The sequence below is a fragment of the Myxocyprinus asiaticus genome, chromosome 13 (genome assembly GCF_019703515.2).
Source record: "Myxocyprinus asiaticus isolate MX2 ecotype Aquarium Trade chromosome 13, UBuf_Myxa_2, whole genome shotgun sequence".
Classification (NCBI taxonomy): Eukaryota; Metazoa; Chordata; class Actinopteri; order Cypriniformes; family Catostomidae; genus Myxocyprinus; species Myxocyprinus asiaticus.
The window spans coordinates 14,289,635-14,316,267 of NC_059356.1; the positions used below are offsets into that span (position 1 = coordinate 14,289,635).

Genomic DNA, 26,633 nt, shown 5'->3' on the forward strand with positions numbered 1-26,633 from the left:
TGTGTGCCTCATGCAGTATGCCTTGTTTTCCACTGTAACGGACTATTTATTGACTGGTGTTGGTTTCTGTGTGCATGTCAATTAGAAAGTAATTTTTAGGCCGACGAGATAACGGAGCACACATTTTTGGAGCGAGGAGGTGAGATAATCATTTACAATCCTTCAAAGAAATGAATATGAATCAATATAGAATACGTGTGAAAGCACCACAACTATCTCAAGAATGGCATAACAGTTTTCATCAGTTCATCAGCCTCTTGTTTGCTATTGTTGAGGGCATACATTAAAACGACTAAATTCCTAAAATGCAGAGTAATCAATAGATCGAGCAGACACAGACAGTGTGCATAAAGCAAACTTGCATCATGCAAAATAATCACTCATGATGATGATCTGTTATGGCAGAAACCAGGAGAGTAAAAGAGCATGCATAACTGCTCTCGGTTTTTTCGAGAATTACCCGTTGCATACACGCATATGCCTTATGAATGAATGAATGAATGAAAGAACATAAGTTTATATTACATCTTTATAACTTGTATGTGAATTGGGGTATAATTTCCAGTTAATTTCCAGTAGATGGCGCTATTGGTTTTCATAACCCATATGTTGGGTTATAAATTAAAATGTTTATATTACAACAACACTGATACACTTTTTTCATTTTCACTCTATGGTGATATTATAAAATTACATATTTTATAATTAATTTAATTCATAATTCAGTTCTCTAACCATGCGTTATAATGAAGGCTTTGTTAAATTGCAGTTAGAGTTGAATCTTCGCCATATACTTGGATTAGTAATTTTGCCCTCCGCTTTCAACACGACTGAAACAACAACAGGCTGCTCAGTCTGACTGCTACTACATCTGTTTGCAATGAACCGTGAGGTACAACACAATTTCATATCACTTATGAGCCACGGCACTATAATCAAAATGATCGGGCTACACTATTTTAAAACGCATCTCCTACAGTGTACGCCAATAAAAGATGACCGAGCCAATGAGAGTAAGTTATGGGCGTGGCGACACGTGTAGCCCCGTTCTGCAAGCTGCAACCAGTGATACTTGGTCGCACATGTGCGAAGAGACCGTCCGCACTCCAGCAGGAGGGATTCAATTGGTCAGTGTTTCCACTTACTCCGATCTTATTGGTCAATTCAGTAATACGTCACAAATGGGCAGGCCTCGAAACGGCAAAGCGCTTTATATTGTTTGAAAATCAGTTTTATACTCTGCAATAAATTAATGATTTATTTTCATCATATGATATTAACATTAAATACGTAACTTCTAACAAACAATATTTTTAGTGTTGAAAAAACAACAACAACTGACGGCAAAGACGTGCACCGGATATTGCGTCACCACTTTACGCGCTTGCGTATGCGGAACCTGTCGGATGTGTCTGAAATTTTTGAGAAATCTGTACAGTGGACAGACAACAGGACGGTGCCAAGCTGCCTTTTTACCATTGCACCTGCACTGAGGAGGCGGAGAGTAGGAGGGTCAACGAAGGAAGGCACACTTTAGGATGGAAGAAGCTAAAAAAGAGGGACATATGGTCGCAGACGGCATCGACAGGCCGGGGGGAGCGTACAGCGATGAGCTCGTGAGATCAGTGTCGCTCCACTGCCGTAGGCCACGCGCACTGCACGGCACAGTGTTTCCGTTCCTGCTCCTCTACCCGTGCTGTCTGTATACGTGGTTTGGAGTTTACGGTGGTGCTGAGTATGTTGAGGCCGGCTTGCTGGCGGTCGCCGCTATCGGGATCGCGCACGTCCTGACAGTACTTTCTGGCTACTGGTCCGTGCACGCGCACTGCTGGCTTACCTGTTCTAAGGTAATAAATAACATATATTACAAATATGTGCTTCCAGTGACCCTTTATACAATTAATATGAACAATATTTTGAACATGTTAAATCGTTGGTTTGACTTGGCTTTTATGTCATAAGTTAGACATATGGCTGGGACATCCCAGAAAATGAGATATAAAACGTAATGCACTGAAATTTATGCACTCATGTTTCAAACAGGAGTCTGATCCAGACAAGGCCACCTTTGCAAAAGTCATTCCTACGCCTAACAATGGCTCAGCTGAATTAGTGCCTCTTCTGAGGGATAAGGTGAGATATGTCATTATTCCAGGTGTTCCAGTTGAAGCACTGAACATAGCAATAGTAGATTATCCAGTATTCAGATGTCTGTTTCTGTTTACCTGGAAATGCCAGGTAATATTAAAATGTATATTTTTCATGCCTGGATAAGTCATAAATAAATAATATTCTAAGAAATCTAGTTAAAATTTGTATAGGTTGAATTAATATAATTATTTCTACTTTTACATTTCATCATTATATTTATGTTTTAAATCAAAAGAAGCACTCGCTTTCCAAAAAATAATATGGTTGCATGAATAAAAAAATACAGGAACACAATGTAATTATGCTCCGCTCTAAAATATTTCATCGGATAGTAGTATTGACTCTGACTACCATGCCTGGAGTCGCGAGTTCGAATCCAAGGTGCTGAGTGAATCCAGCCAGGTGTCCTAAGCAACCAAATTGGCCCGGTTGCTAGGGAGGGTAGAGTCACATGGTGTAACCTCCTCGTGGTCGCTATAATGTGGTTCGCTCTCGGTGGGATGCGTGGGGAGTTGTGCGTGGATGGCGTGAAGTCTCCACACACGCTATGTCTCCGCAGTAATGCGCTCAACAAGCCACGTGATAACATGCGCAGATTGATGGTCTCAGACGAGGAGGCAACTAAGATTCCTCCTCCGCCACCCGGATTGAGGCCAGTCACTACGCCACCACAAGGACTTAGAGCGCATTGGGAATTGGGCATTCCAAATTGGGGAGGAAAAAGGGCAGGAAGAAAATTTAATAAATAAATAAAAGTATGATATGAATGTTGACATTTGGGTGTACTACTGAAATCATGTAAGTTGTGCATCTATTTAAACTCAAAAAGTGCCTGAGAAAATACATACTGCATGTGTTTGTTATGTGGTATGTGTAGCTTAGTATGTGTTTGACAGCCAGTTGCATTTCATTAAATCTTAGTGTGAAAGGTATGAATCCTGTTCTAGATTTGTCCTGATTTGTTGTGTCTTGTATAAGTCATAGAAATTCATTGGTTAAAAGGTGTGAGAACCTTAATTATAGGTTATGAAGGATCTATATGTTAAAAGTCTCATGTTTCTGTGCAGGACGAGGATGGAGAGGAAATTCTGTCCTTCGAGTTCCAGAAGATCCGGTATGTGTATGACAGCAAAGAAAAGAAGTGCTTTTTGCAAGTGGCGTTCCCGATCAACTATCCAATGAGTTATTTCCAGAACTGGAAAGGCTATCAGGAGGAGGCTCAGCTACGTGCTGCGGAGAAGCGTTATGACTGCAACCGCGCTGAGATGGTGGTTCCAGACTTCCTGGAGCTCTTCAAGGAGAGAGCCACAGCCCCCTTCTTCGTCTTTCAGGTACGAGTGTGCAGGACGCGGGTTAATTTTACAGATATGTCTTGCTGTTTTTACTTGAAGGATTGTTAACTTGTGAATCAAAAATGAATGAGTGTATCATATATGCACGATCTGTATGTTTGGGCTGAGCATAAGTGTTGTTCTCCTGCAGGTGTTTTGCGTGGGTTTGTGGTGTTTGGATGAATACTGGTACTACAGTGTCTTCACACTCTTCATGCTTGTGGCATTTGAAGCATCTCTGGTGCAACAGCAGATGAGAAACATGTCAGAAATCCGTAGGATGGGGAACAAACCATACATGATCCAGGTAACTTAACCACACATTGTCTTTTGAACAGGCAGACAGTGATTACAAAAGTCTTATGAGCCTCAAATAGCTGCACAGTAACAGTTCTTGATTTCGAGTCTGACATGACGAAAGTAATGACTTGTGGTTCAGTGAGTAATTCAAGTACTTATTCGACCGGTTCAGTGAGTGAGTGTGTCGTTAGACCAATTCACTGTGATAACTCATGAGTTCAAGACTGATTTGTGAGACTTTTTGACATTTCCTACTGCAACAGGTCTACAGAAACAGAAAATGGAGGCCTATATCTAGTGATGAATTAGTACCTGGAGACATCATCTCAGTTGGTGAGCTAAAACCACATATCGTTTCTTTTGAGAAGCTTATCTTCTGTTGTTCACCAGCATGGAAGCGAGCACCTGTTTCTCATATCTTCACAGGGCGTTCTCCTCAGGATAACCTGGTTCCTTGTGATGTTCTTCTACTGCGAGGGCGGTGTATAGTGGATGAGGCCATGCTTACAGGAGAGTCTGTGCCACAGATGAAGGTGGGTCTGCTTATCCTCTCCACAAAGACTGGACATCTGCTGTTGATACTGTGGTTGACATGTCATATCTGTAGGAACCTGTGGAGGATCTGGACCCTGAGAGAATTCTGGACCTGCAGGTTGATTCCCGTCTGCACGTTATCTCAGGAGGCACCAAAGTGGTTCAGCACAGCCCTCCTCTCAAAGCCAGTGCTGGACTAAAACGTTAGTACAAACAGCTGATATAATATAATATTATTAGGGTTTTAAATTGATAAAAAAAAAATTCAAATTAAGTACATGGTATGCATGAATGAGTTAATCTCAAATATAAATATTTGCTGAGAAAGGCCCCCAAATAAAAATAATTTCATATTTTATCTTGTGCTGTCAGGTTGGGCCCTATTTTAAGAGCGCTATGCCAATAATTCATACGTACTAAGTCTGTGGACATTGCCATGAAGTTTTTATTTTATTTATTTATTTTTTTATCCTGTTTTCTCCCAATATGGAATGCCCAATTCCCACTACTTAGTAGGTCCTCGTGGTGGCGCAGTTACTCGCCTCAATCCGGGTGGGGAGGACAAGTCTCGGTTGCCTCCGCTTCTGAGACAGTCAATCCGCACATCTTATCACATGGCTTGTTATGCATGACACCGCGGAGACTCGCAGCATGTGGAGGCTCATGCTACTCTCCGCGATCCATGCACACCTTACCATGTGCCCCACTGAGAGCGAGAACCACTAATCGTGACCACGAGGAGGTTACCCCATGTGACTCTACCCTCCCTAGCAACCGGGCCAATTTGGTTGCTTAGGAGACCTGGCTGGAGGCCATGAAGTTTTGATATTTTCGTGCAAGTATGCGCTAAGTCTAGGCGCAAGTGGGTTGGTGAAATCCCGCACCTGAAGTGCTAATGGGCTGGGTCAAGTGCAATTTAATTCTGAGGTTCTTCTCCAGTTATCGCATCGTCTGCGTCCTATTATACATTCCATTCCATGTCGAGCGACTTCGATATAAATGAAGACAGCCTATTCATAAGAATATGGTTGTGTAAATGTGCTGAATACAATGCATCTCCTGCTCTGTGACTGTATTGTCGCCTGCGCTGCTCCAGACCGCAATGTATGTGTTGTATGGTCTCTGTCTGCCTCTCTGGGACTGTTGGCTCTCATCCTGTTCGTCGTTGTCCCACCTGCTTGAAATATTCTTTGCTTCTCTCCCATTGGTTGTTGTTTTGAAATGTATATTTGTTATGTTTCTCTGTTTAGTGTTTTTTGTTTAATTTCTGTACAGTTACCTTGAGCTTTGGTAAGATGCTATACAAAATAAACATTTTAATATTATTATTATTATTAATCATATTAATCTAGTCTGACACAAATCATGGCTAGTATTAAAAGTGATCGATAGCTCTTTCATATCATCAAAATTGTATTTAAAAATGTAATAAATTAACTTGGAATCCCCCCACCTCTCTCTTTCTCTCTTGCTTTCTTGTTCTTCTCAGCTGTAGACAATGGCTGTGTTGCTTATGTTTTACGGACGGGTTTCTACACTTCACAGGTGAGGTGTTTGGTTCTGTGCTTTGATTGGAAAGGGTCCTGTTTTGTTAAGTAAAAATGTCTTAACTTCTTGTTGTATCCTGTTCAGGGCAAATTATTGAGAACAATTTTGTTTGGAGTGAAGCGGGTGACGGCCAACAACTTGGAAACATTCATCTTTATCCTCTTCCTGTTGGTGTTTGCCATTGCTGCAGCTGTGTATGTTTGGGTCGAGGGTGAGTGGCCACCATCTGCTGAGAACATGTGATGCACAACTGTTAAGTCGTCTACATGTGTGTGTTTTTTTATTTATTTATTTTATGTATTTTTTAGTTTTGAGGCCTATGAACCCATGTAAGCCATAAAATGACATGATTTTATTTGATCAAGCATTGTATCGATACAGTTCACCTTTGTAAGTACAACCAATTCCAGACAATTCGCGTGATGTGTCATTATACTACATCTTACATCATAACTTTATGCCAGGAGGAACATGAGTGTATGCGTTTCAGCCATCTCATATACCCGTCTTTTTTCCAGGGACGAAGGACCCGAGCAGAAACAAATATAAGTTGTTTCTGGAGTGTACTCTGATCCTCACTTCAGTAGTGCCACCTGAGTTACCAATAGAGCTCTCACTGGCTGTTAACACATCTCTTATTGCTCTGGCCAAGCTCTGTGAGTGACTGTGTTAGATGCAACACATTTAGATTATCATGACTCTTTCTTTAAACTTACACATTTTATGTAATATTCCTCCTCCACAGATGTGTTTTGCACAGAACCTTTCAGGATCCCCTTCGCTGGGAAGGTGGAGATTTGCTGCTTTGACAAAACTGGCACCCTGACAAGCGACAGCTTAGTAGTTCGTGGTGTAGCAGGACTCAGGTAAAAGCCTGAATTCTTTGCTATGGTACAGTGCAAAAAAAAAAAAGCCAGTCTGGGAAAAAATGTAATACAGGTTTGTATTGCAGATTTAAAATGATTCAGATACACTTAAAACAAAACACAATACTGTTAAACAGGCACAGATAAACAGACAGATGCTGTTTCTCACAGTTATGATAAACAGAGAAGTATCAAGGAATTTTAAAATTGTGTTTTTCATGCCTTTAGAAGTAATGGAAATTAATACAATCTTTAAAGTCATGGAAATGTATGTACTTTCTAATTATGTTATGCTCTAAAATATCGAACAGGCTAAATATAGATCTTGTGTTCTGTAAAAAAATAAAACGTACGCACTGCCACTGTGAGTGAATCCTTGTTTTGATTCGGTTTAGACTCAGTCGAACCAGTTTACAAATCAAAGTTCACCAGACCTGATAGATTTTTTTCCTTTCTAGTCTTATTCTCCGTCACTCTTGTTTCTCTCACCCCTTTAGAGAAGGGAAAGAAGTGACACCAGTGTCAGAGATCCCAGTGGAGACTCATCGAGTGGTGGCTACATGCCATTCGCTGGTCACACTGGATGATGGACAACTAGTGGGTGATCCACTGGAGAAGGCCATGCTGACCGCAGCAGACTGGACGCTCACTAAAGGTCTGGATTCATGTTAAAAACTGGTTTAGACATCCAATGCTCATTCTCAATCAACCATGCTCTTCCGCTGTTGCTTGTTACAGAACATCCTGTCTTGTAGTACAGTGTTTTCCCTGTATGCATAAATTATGAGCATGGCTGCTGAAATTCTACATGGTTCATTAAAGGAACATTCCGGGTTCAATACAAGTTAAGCTCAGTCGACATAATTTTAGGGATAATGTTGATTACCACAAAAAATTATTTTGACTCGTCCCTCCTTTTCTTTAAAAAAAGCACAAATCTGTGTTACAGTGAGGCAGTTACAATGGAAGTGAATGGGGCCAATTTTTGTGCATTCAAAAAGACGTAAACGGGGGCCTGGGTAGCTCAGCGAGTATTGACACTGACTACTACCCCTGGAGCCGCGAGTTCGAATCCAGGGCATGCTGAGTGACTCCAGCCAGGTCTCCTAAGCAACCAAATTGGCCCAGTTGCTAGGGAGGGTAGAGTCACATGGGGTAACCTCCTCGTGGTCGTGATTAGTGGTTCTCGCTCTCAATGGGGCGAGTGGTAAGTTGTGCGTGGATCGCGGAGAGTAGCATGAGCCTCCACATGCTGTGGGTCTCCGCGGTGTCATGCATAACAAGCCACGTGCTAAGATGTGCGGATTGACTATCTCAGAAGCGGAGGCAACCGAGACTTGTCCTCCGCCACCCGGATTGAGGTGAGTAACCACGCCACCATGAGGACCTACTAAGTAAAGTTCTGTGTAAAGTTATAGCCAATTTTACAACTTTCTAGCCATGACAATGTAATGTAAGCAAACCTAAAACTATTGTTAAAATGACGATTTAAACAACTTTGCTCAAATAAATTTTCGGTGCGATTGAAGCGTGGTTTGACGCGAGCCATCACGCTAATGATCTGCTCTGCTCTGTTTGCTCTGGAACACATGCATTGTTTGTGCGGGCTACCTTCGATATCTCTCCGCAGACCACAAAACTGATGCAACCCGTTTGAATTCTAGTGAGAATTTCAAAGCGCTATAAAGAAAGTCACACCTCTTAAGTAAACAGCCCGACATGCTAAACAGCACTGAGGAAAAAAGCAACACTGTGCTATGCACCAAAATTAAGAGTTTCAAATTACACATCACCCTTACTATTACAGTAGTAAAAAAATGTTTTACGTTTCATATTAGACCTCATTTTTATTACAAGTGTGGCATTTATAGTTAAAGTTTCTAAATGCATTTAGGCTACAATTTTTGTTGGTGACATCAACAACAAAAATAATATCACTTGATACTCCATGAACAAAACTATGCTAGATAAAAAAAAAAATGCCACACAGGTTACATTAAAAACAGGTTACTGTGTTGAGAAGCAAAACCAGTTGAGAACCACTGGTGCAGTGTTGATAGTTGTTACATGTGTGTGTTCTGTTAAATAAGTTTATATTATATATTTGTGTTTGTTTAATAAAAATAGTGCAAGTAATTTTTTGTGTTGAAGCATTACATTATTTGACAGTTACAACTACAGCTATCTGGAAGCCCTTCAAGTGTCAAACGCTTCCAATAAATAAACACACACATGATGAGGCGAACATGAATAACCCATCTATAATGATTCTAAGGTTGTTTTAAGTTATTTCTCCACCGATGCACGTAAATATGGGTCTGGCTTTGGGGGCTTGTGGACCCGTGCACGGCAGCACCGCTGCTAAAAAAATCCTAGGGGAAATGCTGTAGTAGTAGTAGTAGTAATCCTTGTGCTCACTTGTACGTGTTATCTTGTCCCTCTGTGTAGATGAGAAGGTGTTTTCTCGCAGCATTAAGACTCCTGGCCTGAAGATTCATCAGAGGTTTCATTTTGCCAGTGTTCTGAAGAGGATGTCGGTGCTTGCATCATATGAGCGGCTGGGCTCCACTGAGCTCTGCTACATCTCCACTGTGAAAGGAGCTCCAGAGACACTGAGGGACATGGTGAGCATTTCATGTGTTGCACTCTAGCTTTTTGTGCGGTGTGCAGCTGAACGTTTTTCAGCATTTGTTTCACCACACAATATGGACTGTAGATTAATGCTGGGGAAGTTCAGAGCAGTTTGTGTGCATTATAGCTTATATCTGTTTTAGTTCTCAGAGTGTCCAGACAGCTATGACGAGGTACACCGAGAGATGTCACGTGAGGGGGCGCGAGTTCTCGCACTGGGATATAAAGAGATGGGCCACATGAGCCATCAGCAGGTATTCACTGCTGATCACTAAAAGTCAGATTTACAGATGCTCTGTTATTTAGAGGGTTGATATGACTCTTTCTGTGTGCAGGTAAGGGAGGTGAGTCGTGAGGTCCTGGAGTGTGACCTGCACTTTGCAGGATTCATGGTCGTCTCCTGTCCTCTGAAGAACGACAGCAAGGCTGTTATCAGAGAGATACAAGAGGCCTCGCACCATGTGAGTACATTAACTGAAGATGGTAACATGAATTTTGTAATGTATGTACACATAAAAAAGAAGTAGACATTATAGACAATAAAGGCCAGGGCAGATGGTAGTTAATCTCTTCTTGAGTTTGGAAGTAATCTGATTTCCATTTATATTTATGCATTTGGGAGATGCTTTTGTCCAAAGCCACTGACAATGCACTCAAGCTATACATTTGTTTCAGAAATGATCTTGCCAAAAGATTTAGAAAGAGCTAAACAAAATGTCCAAAAACTGAAAGATTTGAAGCTCTTGTTTAATAAATGTAGCTTAAAAAAATGCTTTCTAAAATGTAAAAAAAACCAGATATAAAAAAATCACACACACAAATATGTCAACTTGTTAATCATTAATAATGATTAAGATTTTGTATTTATTAATATTTATTTGGATAAATGAATATACTACCAATAGTGTAATTAAACACTATTTGTAGTATATTCATTAATAAACATTGAGTGAATATTATTTTAAAATAAATAAGTCATATAAAATATTGTCATATACAAATAAGACAAATTGTCCAAAAACTAAATGATTTGAAGCTCTTGTTTAATAAAGGTGCTGTTTAAAATGTTGTCAACTGGTGAATCATTTATAGAGTGAATATTCTTAATGAACATTGAGTTATGTTATGAAAAATATAAATAAATGATATAAAATACTGATATATATATTAATGGCAAAATTGTCAAGAATTAAAGCTTTTGTTTTATAAATTTAGTTTAATAAAGGTGCTTTTAAAATGTTGAATAAAAAAAACAAGAAAATGTCAACTGCTGAATCATTTAGAATTATTTAGATTTTGTATTTATTCTACCACCCCTGGAGTCACAAGTTCGAATCCCAGGGCATGCTGAGTGACTCCAGCCAGGTCTCCTAAGCAACCAAATTGGCCTGGTTGCTAGTGAGGGTAGAGTCACATGGGGTAACCTCCTCGTGGTCGTAATTAAGGGGTTCTCGCTCTCAATGGGGCGTGTGGTAAGTTGTGCGTGGGTTGCGGAGAGTAGCATGAGCCTCCACATGCTGTGAGTCTCCGCGGTGTCATGCACAACGAGCCACGTGATAAGATGCGCGGATTGACTGTCTCAGAAGCGGAAGCAACTGAGTCCTGTCCTGCGCCACCCGGATTGAGGTGAGTAACCGCACCACCATGAGGACCTACTAAGTAGTCTCTAAATTGGGAGAAAAGGAAAAAAATGTATTAATATTTATTTGGATAAATGAATATACTTCCAATAGTGTGAATATTCTTAATGAACATTGAGTGAATATTATTTAAATGTATATATATAACTAATATAAAATACTGTCATATACTAATAACACAACACAAATGGTCCAAAAAAAAAATTTGAAGTTCTTGTTTAATACATTTAGTTTAAAAAATGTACTGTTTAAAATGTAGAAAAATATGAATATGTCAAACGGTCAATCAATTATAAATTTTTTTATTTAGTATCTATTAATATTTATTTATATAAATGAATATATTACAAATAGTATGAATTGTATTCATGAACATTAAGTGAATATTATTATAAATATATATAAAAACTGTTATATACTAATATAATAAGTATATAACAGTTTAGATGTTTTACATTTTTGCATTTAATTTTCCAATTATTTCCTTCTTTTTATTGTCCCCTGCCTTGGCTGTCATATGTTGATGTGGCAGTTCTAAAATCTGTATTCTCTTTACAGGTAGTAATGATTACAGGTGACAACCCTCTAACTGCATGCCATGTTGCCAGAGAGCTGCATTTCATCCAGAAAGAGCACACACTCATACTGCAGCCTGGCCCTTGTCAAGGTGTGTCACATCTCTAACAATGCCTGGTACAATTCTGTGACTAAAACAGCAGGAGTAACTCTCTTTAAATTGCCGATCCACTTCTTATGCAGCTAAATGGCAGTGGGAATCCATAGACGGCAGTGTGTGCCTTCCTCTACCTCATTGCTCAGTTCCAGATTTGGTCAGGCGGTACGACCTTTGTGTCACGGGAGAGGGGCTGACCAGGTTGACCTACGACCCCCGTTTACTCAATGCCCTGCTTCCTCACGTGCGAGTCTTTGCTCGTGTCAGCCCCAAACAGAAGGTCATCTTTACCTTCTGTTTTTAAAAAAGCCTTTTACTAATAACCATGCTTCTTTTCTTGGTATTTATCATGCCATGTTTATCAGCTTGGTTTAACTGTGTTTGTTTTCTTGTCTGTGCAGGAATTTGTCATAACCACTCTAAAGGGACTGGGTTTTGTTACGCTGATGTGTGGAGATGGCACAAATGATGTTGGCGCACTAAAACACGCCCATATAGGTGAAAACATGACTGTTTTTTCAGTATTATATGCATGTATTGATTGATGTCCCAACATCTGTAGTTCCTGTAGAATGAATCAGTCGAAGTATACACAGAGGGTCTGTCTTTCAGGTGTGGCACTGTTGGCTAATGCCCCGGAGCGGATGCCAGAGAAAAGGAAGAGAAACAAAGAGAAGGAATTTTCTGCTGGAGAGCCCAAACCTGGACCTCCAGTCCCAAGTTCAGGGGTCAAACTCAGCTCCCGTGCAGCCAGACAGAGAGTGATGGCCCACAGAGAGGAGCAACTAGCAGCACAAAAGGTGTTTAATCGTAGTTACCTTTCTAACACCGTTGAAATGCTTTGCTTGAAACGCTTCAAATGTCCAGATATCCAAAATGTGGGATGATCAGGACCCGAAAACAAAATGGAAAGATTTGATTCCATTTTGATTCACAAGCTTTTAATTCCAATTTCTATATGATTTGATTCTATTTGGATTCATGTGGGTATATTTTAGTCATAATGTCCATTTTGCTTACATATGAAAGAACTTCTCTCTCAGCTAATGCTGTAAATTATGCACGGAGCCTTCTAACTTGGTACATTATAAAATATTAATTTGAAAAAGTAACAACAGGGACCAAACTATTCTGTTCAGTTATTATAATCAACACAACCAAAACTGAAATGAACTTTAACGTAAAAGATCAATCTTGGGACTTCTGTACAAAGTTTAAATGAAGATCACGATTAATCAAAACGTCAATATTTTTACCCAGCCCTATTTATCACCCTAAAGGGCTTTATCTTATGATAATGAGCATATGGCTGTATATTTTCCCACTTATTATACAGCTAGCAAAAAGATAAATAAATGGACATTAAATATTGATTTCATTGAGTTTAAATAGTTTAATTATGAGAGAAGAAAGAGACATGAAACTAGCACAGCTATGTAGTAAATCGGTGGCCTGGGACAACAGTCAGTTGTACAGTTTAGTAGTCATTAAACAAAAATATCTGACTCCAGAATGCCGTGATTGACCAATCAAAATCAGGTATTCCAGAGAGCTGTGTAATAACCAAAATCATGAGGCTTTGAGTAATCCTCTTTTGAAAAATGTATTGGGGCTGCAAATTGTAAGACATTTTCTTAATCGACAATCGTAAAGTTTAATGAGTGAAAATCAATGAATCTATAACAATAATAAATTGTAAGTGGTCAACAGCTTAATTTTTAAAAAAAATACAAGGTGCATATTTTTCTTCAATCAAAACTTTGTATACAAAGTTAGATTTTTGACTGACCAACCGTTTTAATGCAAACTTGAAAACGTCAGCATAGAAGAAAAATTCCTAACTGCAAAAGGAAACAGCCTCCAGAGTAAGTATGTGCATGTGGCCTACTGTTTAAAAGAGTCGTGACATAGTAATTTTTTGTTTTGTTTTTAATGTTATTTTCTTCCTTGATGCCCGCTTATAATGTTAGTAAAGTTTGTTTTTTTTGTTTGTTTTTTTTGCTCCAAAACAGTCATAATTTAGTAGCAGTGTTTCCCCTAGGATTTTTTTTCAGCAGCGGTGCTTTTGTGCGCGTGTCCACAAGCCCGCAACGCTGGACCAGTATTAACCCTTGTTGGTCAAAGAATAGATTAAAACATGGGTTTCAAACTCAATTTCAGCCTGGGCCACATCAGGGGTTATTTGTGCCCTCAAAGGGCCCGTTGGCGATCGATAAGCATATTCGATCATCGATTATTCATTACCATCCCTAAAATGTACTGTGTTGCAGGAAAGGATCAGTCAGGTACTGCGAGAGTTAGAGGAAGATCAGATTCAAGTAGTAAAACTGGGAGACGCCTCCATCGCCGCTCCATTTACCTCCAAACTGTCCTCCATTCAGTGCAGTAAGTAGTATTCATTTTATATCCGCTTGCTCTCTTATTCAGTCCTACATTTTGTTGGTCTAACTCTCTCATGTCTGTTTTCAGTCTGTCACGTGATAAAACAGGGGCGCTGCACCCTGGTGACCACCCTGCAGATGTTTAAGATCTTGGCACTAAATGCTCTGGTGCTGGCCTATAGTCAGTCTGTGCTCTACCTGGAAGGGGTCAAATTCAGTGACTTCCAGGCGACCCTTCAGGGCCTTCTGCTGGCCGGCTGCTTTCTCTTCATCTCAAGGTCAAAGGTGAGATGGGAGATCCTTTTCTATAGCTGCTTGTAGTTTAATGAACTACATTTCAGTCGAAGTGAACCGTGTTTCTTTTGTGTTCTTCAGCCTCTGAAGACCTTGTCTAAAGAGCGCCCTTTACCTAACATCTTCAACCTGTACACTGTCCTGACGGTGCTGCTCCAGTTCGCAGTCCACTTTTGCAGTCTGGTGTACCTGTACAGAGGGGCTCAGAGCAGAAGCCCACCCAGGTACTGGCAAAATCAGCTTTACAGACAATAGCGGCTTAATGCCCTAGTAAGCAAGCCAAAGGCGACTGTGGAAATAGAATAGAGTAGAATAGAATATTTATCGCCACATGACCAGGGTCAGTGTAAGTTATTGATGAATTTCCCAGTTTATTTACAATCATTTCCTCAACACTTGTTAAAAATCCATTATTTCTTTGTAATGGGTAGAGGTCGTCTGATATATCGGTTACGGATTTAAGATGAGAGATGGAAAAAAAGTGCATGGGTTATGTGTTGCTTGAATTCAAATACTGTGCATCATGAGGATAAAGGTCCATTGCAAACAGCCGGTTTCTTAGGATTTTAAGTCAGGGTGTACCAAAAATGTCTTGCATGCATAGGGGCCTGGGTAGCTCAGTGGTAAAGACGCTGGCTACCACCCCTGGAGTTCGCTAGTTCGAATCCCAGGGCGTGCTGAGTGACTCCAGCCAGGTCTCCTAAGCAACCAAATTGGCCCGGTTGCTAGGGAGGGTAGAGTCACATGGGGTAACCTCCTCGTGATCGCTAATGTGGTTCGTTCTCAGTGGGGCGCGTGGTGAGTTGAGCGTGGATGCTGCGGTGGATGGCGTGAAGCCTCCACACATGCTATGTCTCCGTGGCAACGTGCTCAACAAGCCACGTGATAAGATGCGCGGGTTGTCGATCTCAGACGCAGAGGCAACTGGGATTCGTCCTCCGCCACCCGGACTGAGGCGAATCACTACGTGACCACGAGGACTTAAAAGCACATTGGGAACTGGCCATTTGAAAATTCGGAGAAAAAGAATTGTCTTGCATGTGACATCACTGCTTTCATCTGTGTTTGATTTTCATAACATTTGCAATCTGGCTTCCTGTTTTACTTCTTTCTCTATGTTTTTCCCCTGCAGGGCAGAGCAGTTTGTGGATCTGTACAAAGAGTTTGAGCCCAGTCTCATTAACAGTACTGTATACATTATGTCCATGGCCATGCAAATGGCTACATTCGCCATTAACTATAAGGTACTTTAATTGATACTATCAGATGTGAACTATACAAAGGCATGCTTTACAGCATTTTAAAGCTGTGTAACATGCACTTCACCTTCAGATTTCGTTACTTAAATAGTTCACCCAGAAATAAAAATGTTATCATTGACTCACCGTCATGTCATTTCAAATCTGTAAGACTGACTTTCTTCCATGGGACATATACAGATGCATAAACATAGATGCATATGATACAATAAGCACATTTACATGCACACCAATACGCTGATTACTCCCAAAAATCAGCTTATTATAAAAAACTGACAAAGCATGAAATCCATGTTCACATGAACATTTGAAGTAATCATGTTGTCTGTTTTTGACATCAAACAATAAAGAGGCATGTGCAAAACACGTGCACACATTGGATAAGCCAGTAAGAATGCTGATTAAGGTGTTTACATGCAACGCAAAATTGGAGTAACTGGCAAAAATCAACCCGTGTCGATAGTTTATTCTTAAACAGTTTATGATCTTACAACGATCAAGGAAAGCCGTTTATTGCGTTTACTTGACCGTACACTTTGTCGGCTTATTATGCGTAATCGGTGTAAGAATGAGCACGTTTACATGCACAATGACACCGATTGAGGAAGGATGCCAAAAAAGCACCATAAAATAAGTCCATACAACTAATGGTTCCATATATAACTTATGACTATATTCCAAGTCTGCTAAAATCATACAATAGCTTTGTGTGAGGAACAGATCAAAATTGAAATTGTTATTCTTGGGAAAACCTTCCCCTTTTTTTTGCTTGCACATTTTTAAATATGGCACATCACGAAACATGCAAATCATTGTTGAAATCAAACCAGCAAATGCACTTTCATTTTTGGGTGAACTATTTCTTTAATAATGTCAAGCTGAAATAAACTAATTCAAAGCTTCTTCTCCAGGGTCATCCTTTCATGGAATCTCTCCGTGAGAATCGGCCCTTGCTTTGGAGCATCGCTATATCAGGGCTCGCAATAGTAGGGCTGCTGACAGGATCATCACCTGAATTCAATGAGCAGTTTTCTTTAGTAGATATTCCAGCTGAGGTACTGAATTCTAGTACTCTATCTCACACTTTGGCTGAATCCAAGTTTGCATACTTCTAAATACTTACTGTACTGATGATGGAAAAGCATGTACTTTCAAGTATGAAGCAAAGCAATATGTCAGTATTAGGGCAAGCCATTAAATTGTGTCTTGATACCATATGAGAGCAAACCAATCCTCTTGCGTATTGTAATGGGTTGTGGCCACTATAAGCCCAAAGAGCATGCACAGATTCAAAAACTGGAAAAAAATAATAAATTGTATTTATATATTCTTTTTTTTTTTCCCCTTACAGTTTAAATTAATAATAGCCCAGGTCCTTATCTTGGATTTTGTCGCCGCCCTGCTGGTGGATCGGGTTTTGCAGTTCCTGCTGGGCAAAGGAACCCTGAGGTTGCCTAAATGAAGTGTTATTGCCAACAGTCACTGAAGCAGCTGCTGCCCCTAGTGAACAGACTGTGAATGGGCTTTACAGGAATACGGTACTGACTGGAAGCAAACTGTGATATGCAAAGGACGGGCGTGAAACTCAATACTGTACACACCCCAGTGTTTCCTTTTCCTCCCTAACTCTCTGTCTTTGATATTAACTTTAGCTACTTTTTCCTTCTACTGACATCTTTAACCTCCCCGTCTGCTCTGAAGGCCAAGAAAACTACAGTATTGTGTTGAAGGTGAGAGTGTGTTTTGGTGCGGTTGCTGCGCACAGCTGTGGCAGGGGCATTTTGGAGAAAAAAAAAATTCAAAGTGTTTTTTTTTTGTTTCGTTTTTTTTCCATCATTTTGTAAAAGACAGATCTCTGAAAGACTTATAAATGACCAACATACAAAAACAGTAGCTGTGTTATTATTTGTCTGCATACCTCTCTGCTTTCACGCTACCAAGAAAGCACCGTGGTATACAATCAAAATACCATGGTACCCATTACTTTATGTAATGGCAAGATTTTCACTTTTTGCAAATTGTAATTATAATTCACATTGTATAAATGAACCACTTTGAAGTAGGTTACACTTAATTTTATTGTAGGATCATTCACTTCTCAGCAGAGCATGTAGTTATAATTGTTCTTTAAGTTCATGATTTAGATAATTATTAGATGCAGTCATTTTTGGAGATTTCAGTGGCATTGCATCCTCACTACACTGCTTGGAATGGGCTGAATTCACACTTATATGAGCCAAACAACTTTTTTTTGACAACACCATCAAAGTATATGATTTCACAATAGGCACCTGAGGCTATAAAGCATGCACAAACTATGATAAATGACAAGACAGTTCCAAAATATGGTATGATACACTACAAAAAATTTTGGACAGTGTGTAACATGTAAAAAAATTAAAATAAATGATTCGCAAATTCTTTTTGACTTGAATTCAGTTGAAATCAGCACCAAGGCAACATAATTAATTATTTAACTAATCAGCCTTTTTTGTAAATGTACACTAATAACAAAGCCTGCAACATGTTCACCAAAAAGTTGAGACATGGGTATCATTTTTCCTTTTAACAACATTCAAGAATCAGCTTGGAGCTCGTTAGAAAATTGAGCCTGTCGGAAGTGCTCATTTCTCATGAAAGCATTATCTGTTTCCTATCAACCTGTTTTCCAATTTAATGTATGGGAGGATTCAAACATTGATTATTTTATTGTTGTATTTGAAATTAAATACATGTCAAAAAGGATTTGCAAAGCATTGACTACTTTTCTTTTAACACATTGTCCCAAATATTTGGGTAATTGAGGGTCATATAAAAAATTGCTGTATGCTTATGGGATATCGTTTCTTATTAACACCACTTGTTCAAGGTCATAGCTTTATTGTAATATTCAGTCAAGTACAATGAAATTTGCTTCTTCACAAAACAAAGAAATAGTTGTGCATTAGCAAAAGACAAATGGCTGACTTAATACAATATAAAATAGAATTAACAGATATATTAAATATATATGAAAAAATATATAAAATGTAAAATAGCATGTTAGAGACAACACCGTAAAAAGCCATTCACTTAACTGGAAAGTAACTTACAGTAATTAAAGAAATAGTTCACACAAAAATGAGAATTCTCATCATTTACTCACCCTCATGCCATCCCAGATGTGTATGACTTTCTTTCTTCTGCAGAATACAAATGAAGATTTTTAGAAGTATATTTCAGCTTTGTAGGTCCATACAATGCAAGTGAATGGTGACCAAAACCTTTGAAGCTCCATAAAGCAAATACAGACATGCTATATAAAGGCAAAATCCATATGACTCCAGTGTTTTAATCCATGTCTTCAGAAGTGATATGATAGGTGTGGGTAAGAAACAGATCAATATTTAATTTACTATAAATCTCCACTTTCACCTCCACATTCTTCTTCCATATCGTCACCTGGGCAGGGAGGAAAGGACTTAAATGTTGATCTGTTTCTCACCCACACTTATCATATCGCTTCAGAAGACATGGATTAAACCACTGGAGTCTTATGGATTACTTTTATGCTGCCTTTATGGGTTTTTTGGAGCTTCACAATGTTCCCACAGAGCTGAAATATTCTTCTAAAAATCTTCATTTGTGTTCTGCAGAAGAAAGAAAGTCATACACATCTGGGATGTCATGAGGGTGAGTAAATGATGAATTTTCTTTTTTGGGTGAACTACTCCTTTAAATTCTATAGAGCATTTTATGAGTAAGGTCCCTGGTAAACACTACTTGAAGATACTTGGACGTTTTGTTCAACCTTTTCCATTTCATATAGCACGTTCAATTGCATTTTTGTGGTATTTGTAGTCCTTACCTTGCAACTCCATACCTTTTTTTTAACACAGCAGCTGCTGTGTATGACTATGAGCTTTGATGTATGACTGTAATTTATGTTACAGAACAAAATGTCCAAGAATCTTCAAGTAATGTTTAAAGACCCTATTTTACATATAAATCCAAAAGTGGCATTACAAAAACCAATAGGAAAATGTGAGTTGTCTTCCGGGTTTCTGGACTACAACCTGAACAGCTCTATTGCAGTGTGAGCAGTGAGCATGTGAAGGGTTCCTAACAGTATAATTGAGAAGACTAATGTATTTGGGTACACTTTACCTGTTAAACTTTGTCCCCTTTTTTGAGCACTTTAGCTTGAAAAGGCCATACTCGATATAAATTATGTGTGAATGCCTCCCTTTGCTTCCATTGCCTCCCTTACAATAGACCTATGTAATTTTATAAAGTAATGTTTTATAAGTCATTTTGACCTGCAGTGGCTGTTCTAACTCATGCACAAGGCTAGATCAGATGTGTGAAGAATTTTTTTTTTTTCTTCATAATTTACCATTTTAAAAATTTAAACGAGTGAGTGATTTAACTAAAACAAAAACTGAAGGATGACAAAGCCTGGACATAGAAACGCAAACACGACTACATTTCCCATGATCCACCGCGAAGGTGAAAGTGGGCGTTGCGTGTCTGACAGATCGCGCGGGCTTCGTTCGAAAGAAAATGGCGGCGCTTCAGAACGAAAGAGTTGAACGGTAAGTGCTTCTTTCTTTACAACAAGCTTTATGTATATATGCACACTAAATGCTTCACTTTCACATATGATGACAATTCTAGAATGAAGAATGAATTATAAGTGAAAGACAGCGTTTACAGTTATAAAATACCGCCTAATACAGTCACTGAACACGTGGCAACAAGCAATGTTTTAAAAATATTTTTGTGTTATTTATTGAAATATAAAACTGTAACAACTTAAACACAGATAATACGCACCAGTGTATACAATTGCCGTTTGATCTCTTTGACAGGTGTGATGTCAGCACTGCCCACACTGGGGTAAAAATGTTTTCTGTGCTTTGTTTACATTTACATGTAATTATGTAGCAGACGCTTTATTAGTATTATTATTATCCAAAGCGACTTCAAATCGTTTAACTTGATGCATCTTGTGTTTTGAGGTTTCCTCATCACTAGGCCTTGAAGTGATTTCTTTTTAATGTAATTATGCATGTGATGCAACTACACCACCTATTTGTCTCATTGTTTTTAAGGTTTTCATAGTCAAGCATGGTCATCACTCTGTTTCATCTGTTTCTTTCTGGTGGTTAGGTGTCAGAAGTTTCTCACGGGATCAAGCGGACACATGATCACATCTCAGGTCCTCCTCAGAAGTCTCCCTGCACATCACCTGCTCCTGCAGTGATGCAAACTTTAGGAGAGGAGGAGCGGCCAAAGGACTCCAAGATGTGCTCTGTTGAGGACGGTATTAGAGAAACAGTGAGTATGAATTTCACCGCTCCAGAACAAAGTCCTCGCTCACGGAGGAAATCATGGAGGAGATCGTCCAGAGGCAGGAGGTCTCTCCCAGCCTTCCACAGTAATTCACAGTGTGAGTGAAAAATGCTGTTCTCATTTGAGCTTTGCAAAACAAATATAGCCATGATATTATCATTTGTTCTTTCTTTTGTATGTGTTTTAGCCCTGTGTGAAACCATCAGTCTGTCTTTACCTGACAACGAGAGACTGGAAAAGCTTTTCAAAGCTGCAATGCAGGTAAATGACGCTTGTTTTGATCTAGTTGAAATCTCTGCCAGTCTGATCACTAATTGCTTTCTCGCCTTCTTCTTTTTAACTGTTTATTTTTCCTTTTTGTGTACATAGAGGACAGTGAAAAGGGTCAAAAGCAGTTTATACACTATTCCTGGTGTTGATACAGAGTCACTTCAGACTCAAGGTTAGTGTTTCATAATTTACCTTAAAAAGTGCAAAAAAAAAATTGGTACTAGTTAGTTAATAGAGGTAGACTGATACATCGGTTTTACTCATTAATCGATGCCGATAGTCGCTTTTTGGAACTACCGGTTATTGGCAAAAACCCATTTTTATTATTATTATTTGTGAGCAACAATCACGTGGGTATTTGTTGTATCTAAATATTTCCTCATTGACAATATTCATCTATATTTTTATCCTCACTTCAATGCATATTTTGCTATTTTGATCAGATAATCAAGTGTTCAAAATTGAAGCGAGGGCATATGAGGCTGAATGAAAACGTGCCCCGATGGCACATACATCGTGTCTCAAACTTCATATCTTGTGAATAATAAATCTTTTTCCTCATTAAACCTCATCTGATAAAATATATATATATATAATATATATATTAGACAAAACTCTTCATCGTTTGAGTATATGGGCTATAAAAAGCTTAAATTGGTAAATACTTAAAAATAAAGTCTCCGTCATTTCAAAATAAGAGTCCATGGTGTGTTTTCGGCTTGTTTAAAGTCCCACATTCTGCAGCAGAACTTTTATTTTGTTATTTTTCTGGTTATTATTGGGATTTTGGTTGCGCAATAGCATCTGGGATTTAATTCATTTTGGACTCTTCTAGCCTCAATGTCTGTGCCCGTCAAAGACTAAGGAAGTATTTAAAATTCTATAAATTGATAAACATCCATTAATCGGTTATCTGCCTTTTCCATCACCTTAGTTAACGTATTGGCAAAAGCCACTATAGATCGTACACTACTAGTTAACAGAGCATTTACTTTGAACTACATTTTAAAAAGTGTATATATTTTCCCTCCTATCCCTGTATATTATGCAGAGTCAACTATAAATAAGTCATTCGTAGGTTGATTTCCCCAAACAGTGGCTCTGGGTCAATCAAAACATCATCTACCTCTTTGTCTGACCAAATCGCAGATGGGGGTCATAATTTCCTTTTGGTGCTGAAATTACACACAGCACCTTTGCCTTAAAAATAAAACAATTTGCCTTCAAAAATACAAGCTGAAATGCGTGTATGTTTTTATGGGGAAGATTTTTTGTTATGTGATGTTAATGAACATTCATCGCTTGCAGTTGAGTCTTTGCAAGAAGAATGGGACAGTCTTGCCAAAGAGATCAGCAGAGAAACTCAGAATTCGCTCCCAAGCGTAGAGAGGTAAAAGACCTTTTCTGTTTGGATTGTATTAATCACTGCTGGAATACAGATGCATGCACACTCAAGTTTGCTTGATTTTTTTTGATTTTTTTTGTGTGTAGTGACCCGCTTGTTAAAGCGACCACTGCACGCATTCAGGAGGACATCGACAGGTAGTTTTCTATCTGATGTTTGCAGCGTAATGCAATACAGTTTCACACTAATTTCAATTTTTACCATTGCATTTGACATTTTCTATTATGGCTGTTAATGGACATTATGTACTTTTGAAGGTTACAGGCTGAAAGTATGTCATGGGAGTCTCTGTTAAATAAACACCGGACCAAAGCTGATGAACTGGACAAGTGAGCACAACTACATAAATGCACAAGCACACAGATGAATAGAAGAGAGATGGACTGCTTCATACACTTTAAAGGGATAGGTAGTTCACCCAAAAATGAAAATCCTCTCATCATTTACTCATCCTCATGCCATCCCAGATGTGTATGACTTTCTTTCTTCTGCTGAACACAAATGAAGGTTTTTAGAAGAATATTTCAGCTCTGTAGGTCCATGCAATGCAAGTGAATGGTGACCAGAACTTTGAAGCTCCAAAAATCACAAAGGCAGCATAAGAGTAATCCATATGGTTAAATCCATATCTTCTGAAGGGATTTGATAAGTGTGGGTGAGAAACAGATAAATATTTAAGTCATTTTATACTATAAATATCCACATTTGACCAGCCCTCCTATGCGCTTTCAAAAAAGTGAGGGATAAAGAAGAAAAGAATAAATATATCATACTTGCACAAACAGCCCAGTAGGTGGCGAAATGCACTAAAAATGCGAATCGCCAAAAAAACAAAAGAAGGCCTTTAGTGAATGCACACAGAAGGGCTGGTCAAAAGTGATTTGATAGTTGAAATTTAAGTTTTGGACCTTGTTGACTTGCATTTTATGGACCTATAGAGCTAAAATATTCTTCTAAAAACCTTCATTTGTGTTCTGCAGAAGGAAGAAAGTCATACACATCTGGGATGTCATGAGGGTGAGTAAATGATGAGAGAATTTCCATTTTGGGATGAACAATCCCTTTAAAGACATTGCTTGGTTAGTTGTACATCACTGTCCCATTGCAGATGTGTGGAGCGTGGAGAAGAGAAAGGAGTGCCACTGGACCCGTCCTGCTTTGCCAAGTCCTCACAGAGTCAACTCATTCTGAATAAACCTGACTACAAGTCAGTGCTCATCAAGCAGCAAAAACTGCTCAGAAACATGGAGCTAGTGGTGAGACCATACTGCTTTCTGCAGGCTTAAGCCTTTAGAATACATTGAATATCAAAAACAGTGCCTTGCAAAAGTATTTAGACCCTTTACCAATTAAGTCATTTGCTTAAAAAAAAAAAAAACAGATTTGTATTTCCCTGTATTTTGTGTCGTTCATTTTTCCTCCGAATTTAACAAGATGCCCATTCACACCAAAGGTTACTGGCACCGCTGTTCTTCACCTTAGATACAGTGTTGGCAGTTTTAGTTATCTTGATTAGAGGTCGACCAATAGCGGATTTTGCTGATACCAAATCTTCATTTTTTTTCTGATTATTATTGGGATTTATGTTGAACAAGGAAACATCTGGGATTTTATTCATTTTTGACTCTTGTAGCCTCTGTGTCCGTCATAGTAAGGAAAGACTAATTTTATATATAGATTTTTACAACTATCAGCCAATTAATCGGTTATCTGCCTTTTCCACCACCTTAGTTATCGATATTAGCAACATCCGCTATTAGTCGACCTCTAATCAAGTTAACTAAAACTGCCAAAACAGTATCTACAGTGAAGAATAGATGTGCCAGTAACATTTGGTGTGAATTGGCATCTTGTGAAATTTCACATGAGGTTGAGTAAATGATGAGACTATTAAAATTTTTGGGTGAGCTATTCCTTTAAAAACGTTGCTTGGTTAGTTGCACATCATTGTCCCATTGCAGGTGTGTGGAGCATATTAATAAATCCCAATAATAATTGGGGAAAAAATGAAGATTTGCTGCATTACATGGGACTTTTAACTGTAAATAAGCCTGAAATACACCGGGGACTCTTTTCTTAAAATGAAGGAAATTTGGCACCGTTTACAAATCAGTATTTAAGGTATGAAGTTTGAGACACGATGTTTCTGCTGATGGGGCACGTTTCCATAGTCACATTATTCTTTGGATGCCCTCGCTTAAATTTAGAACACTTGATTAACTAATCAAAAAACTAAATATGCATTAAAGTGAGGATAAAAACATGGTGAATATTGTCACTTGGCACTGATTAATCAATATATCGGTCTACCTCTAATTTTTATCTCATTTGACAGAAATTACTTTTCCCATGTTGTGAGTTCAAATATGCTTTCACATAATGATTTTTCAGTAATGGCTTCTTTTGTCTCATTGTGTCAATTGTTTGTCATCTGTATACATTCAAGGTTTCTGCAACACGGGAATGAAAACTTCAGCAAACGCTGTATTCCATCTTTACATATTTTATGAATATTTTATAATGTAAACAATGAAAATCACTTGAAAATAAATTCAAAATTTCAAAATAAGGTAAAGATCACATTAATAGGTTTAAGTCTGAAAATTGTTTTCCGTTTCCTAACGTCAATGTTTTCCAAAGTATGCGTTCGAAATGCCACTCTAGTGTGGATGTGTAAACATGGCAAAATCAATCCGTTTTTTTTTTATTTATTATTATTATTATTGAAATGGATTAATGTGGACATGGCCTAAAAAGTGGAATTTATAAATGAGTTATAATGCAAAAATTGGTTAAATGGCTTCATTTATTTGCTAGCTGTTGTATTCTCAAAATATTGCAGTCATCTCAAAATAAAACTTAAAACTGCTCTGTGTCATGTGTTTTCATCTCTTTTCTTCACAGATGGACTCTCAGTGTTGTATAATGAGGGAACTGCTGTCTTTTCATGAGAAATCTCAGCTACTGGTAAAGGAGACTAGTGCCAGACTGGGTGAGAACATTTAGTTTTTGAATTTGCTTAATAAAATGGATAGACACCTTTGTGTGTGTGTGTGTGTGTGTGTGCGTGTGTTCGTTCAAATTCAGGTGCAATACCGCATCATCATATAATACCACTCCACCTACAGAGTGAAATGAGTCCAAGATAAAACAATTGCTGTGACATTATTACTGTAATCCACAACTGTGTGAGATTGGTCATGGTCATTACATTAAACACCTGGCTCTTGTTTGTCCCACAGCTTGCAGGGCTGGATTCCAGAATCTCCCTTCATCTCCAGTCAGACAGCTGATAAAAGGACCCGTATCTAGCATGTCCTCCTAGTGTACAGTGCTATAATTACTCCCATAGGATTCAGTGTTTACACAGCAAACTTGTGTTGATATTATAATACAATTTTGGCTATGCACGATTAACGTATGTAACATTAGTTATTTTTTCCTGTAACATTTATTTGTTCTTTTGAAATACACATGCTCATTGTTTTAGTAACAATTGGTCTGCACATGAGTATATGACTTATAGCTGCACATTTTTCTCTGTGTGACAGTAACATGAACTGATGACTTTGAAACATGCATCATCTAGTTTTCAACTGTCTCTGATGTTAAATGAGAGATTACAAACTTTCAGAATTAGTACATGATGCACCAAAATGAACACTAGATGTCTAGTTATTCACCTAGTGATTCAAAGCTCTGCTTTTATCTTCTTTTGAAAGATTGTTGTATAGTGTTTTGTTTTGTGAAATTTTATAAAATTCCTGTGTATTATTAAATGCCTTGACATTTACCATATAGAGAAATATTTGTCTTTTATTTATTTTTTTCAGTATTTTCACAACATTTTAATGTAAAATTTTAAAGGAAATTGATTCCATTTAAGCTCTCAATGGCTTTTAAATGGTACTTAAAATGTCCTGTTTGTCCTACAATTCAGTTATTCCTAACTAGGTGCATGTGTACCTCAGCGGGTATTTAAAGGGATAGTTCGCCCAAAAATGACAATTCTCTCA

General features: G+C 38.5%; 2 protein-coding genes across 3 annotated transcripts; both read left to right on the plus strand.

Moving 5' to 3' along the window:
* The first annotated feature begins 1,396 nt into the window (after positions 1 to 1,396).
* atp13a1 (ATPase 13A1) lies at positions 1,397 to 18,746 on the plus strand. The gene is made up of 25 exons (XM_051715220.1): positions 1,397 to 1,847; positions 2,044 to 2,133; positions 3,219 to 3,482; positions 3,634 to 3,789; positions 4,046 to 4,115; positions 4,209 to 4,315; positions 4,390 to 4,519; positions 5,806 to 5,861; positions 5,949 to 6,075; positions 6,383 to 6,520; positions 6,610 to 6,730; positions 7,228 to 7,385; positions 9,179 to 9,354; positions 9,505 to 9,615; positions 9,697 to 9,822; positions 11,560 to 11,668; positions 11,761 to 11,954; positions 12,076 to 12,172; positions 12,287 to 12,474; positions 13,945 to 14,059; positions 14,144 to 14,340; positions 14,431 to 14,573; positions 15,482 to 15,593; positions 16,520 to 16,663; positions 16,960 to 18,746. The coding sequence occupies exons 1-25, from the start codon at positions 1,539 to 1,541 to the stop codon at positions 17,068 to 17,070; spliced, it is 3,549 nt and encodes a 1,182-aa protein (XP_051571180.1). The 5' UTR covers positions 1,397 to 1,538; the 3' UTR covers positions 17,071 to 18,746.
* A 533-nt stretch (positions 18,747 to 19,279) lies between these two features.
* On the plus strand, positions 19,280 to 26,415 carry LOC127450837 (kinetochore-associated protein DSN1 homolog). Of its 2 annotated transcripts, XM_051715238.1 has the most exons (11): positions 19,280 to 20,182; positions 20,459 to 20,486; positions 20,760 to 21,039; positions 21,130 to 21,203; positions 21,312 to 21,384; positions 22,521 to 22,602; positions 22,704 to 22,754; positions 22,875 to 22,946; positions 23,726 to 23,873; positions 25,522 to 25,609; positions 25,860 to 26,415. In XM_051715238.1, the coding sequence occupies exons 1-11, from the start codon at positions 20,151 to 20,153 to the stop codon at positions 25,940 to 25,942; spliced, it is 1,011 nt and encodes a 336-aa protein (XP_051571198.1). In that variant the 5' UTR covers positions 19,280 to 20,150; the 3' UTR covers positions 25,943 to 26,415. The 2 variants fall into 2 exon arrangements, with proteins under 2 accessions (XP_051571198.1, XP_051571199.1); XM_051715239.1 differs by lacking the exon at positions 20,459 to 20,486 and having other exon boundaries at positions 20,118 to 20,182.
* Positions 26,416 to 26,633: the final 218 nt, after the last annotated feature.

Excerpts from the sequence above, each read along its gene's own strand:
- atp13a1 (XM_051715220.1), top strand. The coding sequence starts at position 1,539 with ATGGAAGAAGCTAAAAAAGAGGGACATATGGTCGCAGACGGCATCGAC. Across the intron at positions 9,355-9,504 it reads CAGAGACACTGAGGGACATG|TTCTCAGAGTGTCCAGACAG; the intron begins GTGAGCATTTCA and ends TATCTGTTTTAG. Across the intron at positions 16,664-16,959 it reads TAGTAGATATTCCAGCTGAG|TTTAAATTAATAATAGCCCA; the intron begins GTACTGAATTCT and ends TTCCCCTTACAG.
- LOC127450837 (XM_051715238.1), top strand. The coding sequence starts at position 20,151 with ATGGCGGCGCTTCAGAACGAAAGAGTTGAACG. Across the intron at positions 22,603-22,703 it reads TCGCTCCCAAGCGTAGAGAG|TGACCCGCTTGTTAAAGCGA; the intron begins GTAAAAGACCTT and ends TTTTGTGTGTAG. Across the intron at positions 25,610-25,859 it reads GGAGACTAGTGCCAGACTGG|CTTGCAGGGCTGGATTCCAG; the intron begins GTGAGAACATTT and ends TTTGTCCCACAG.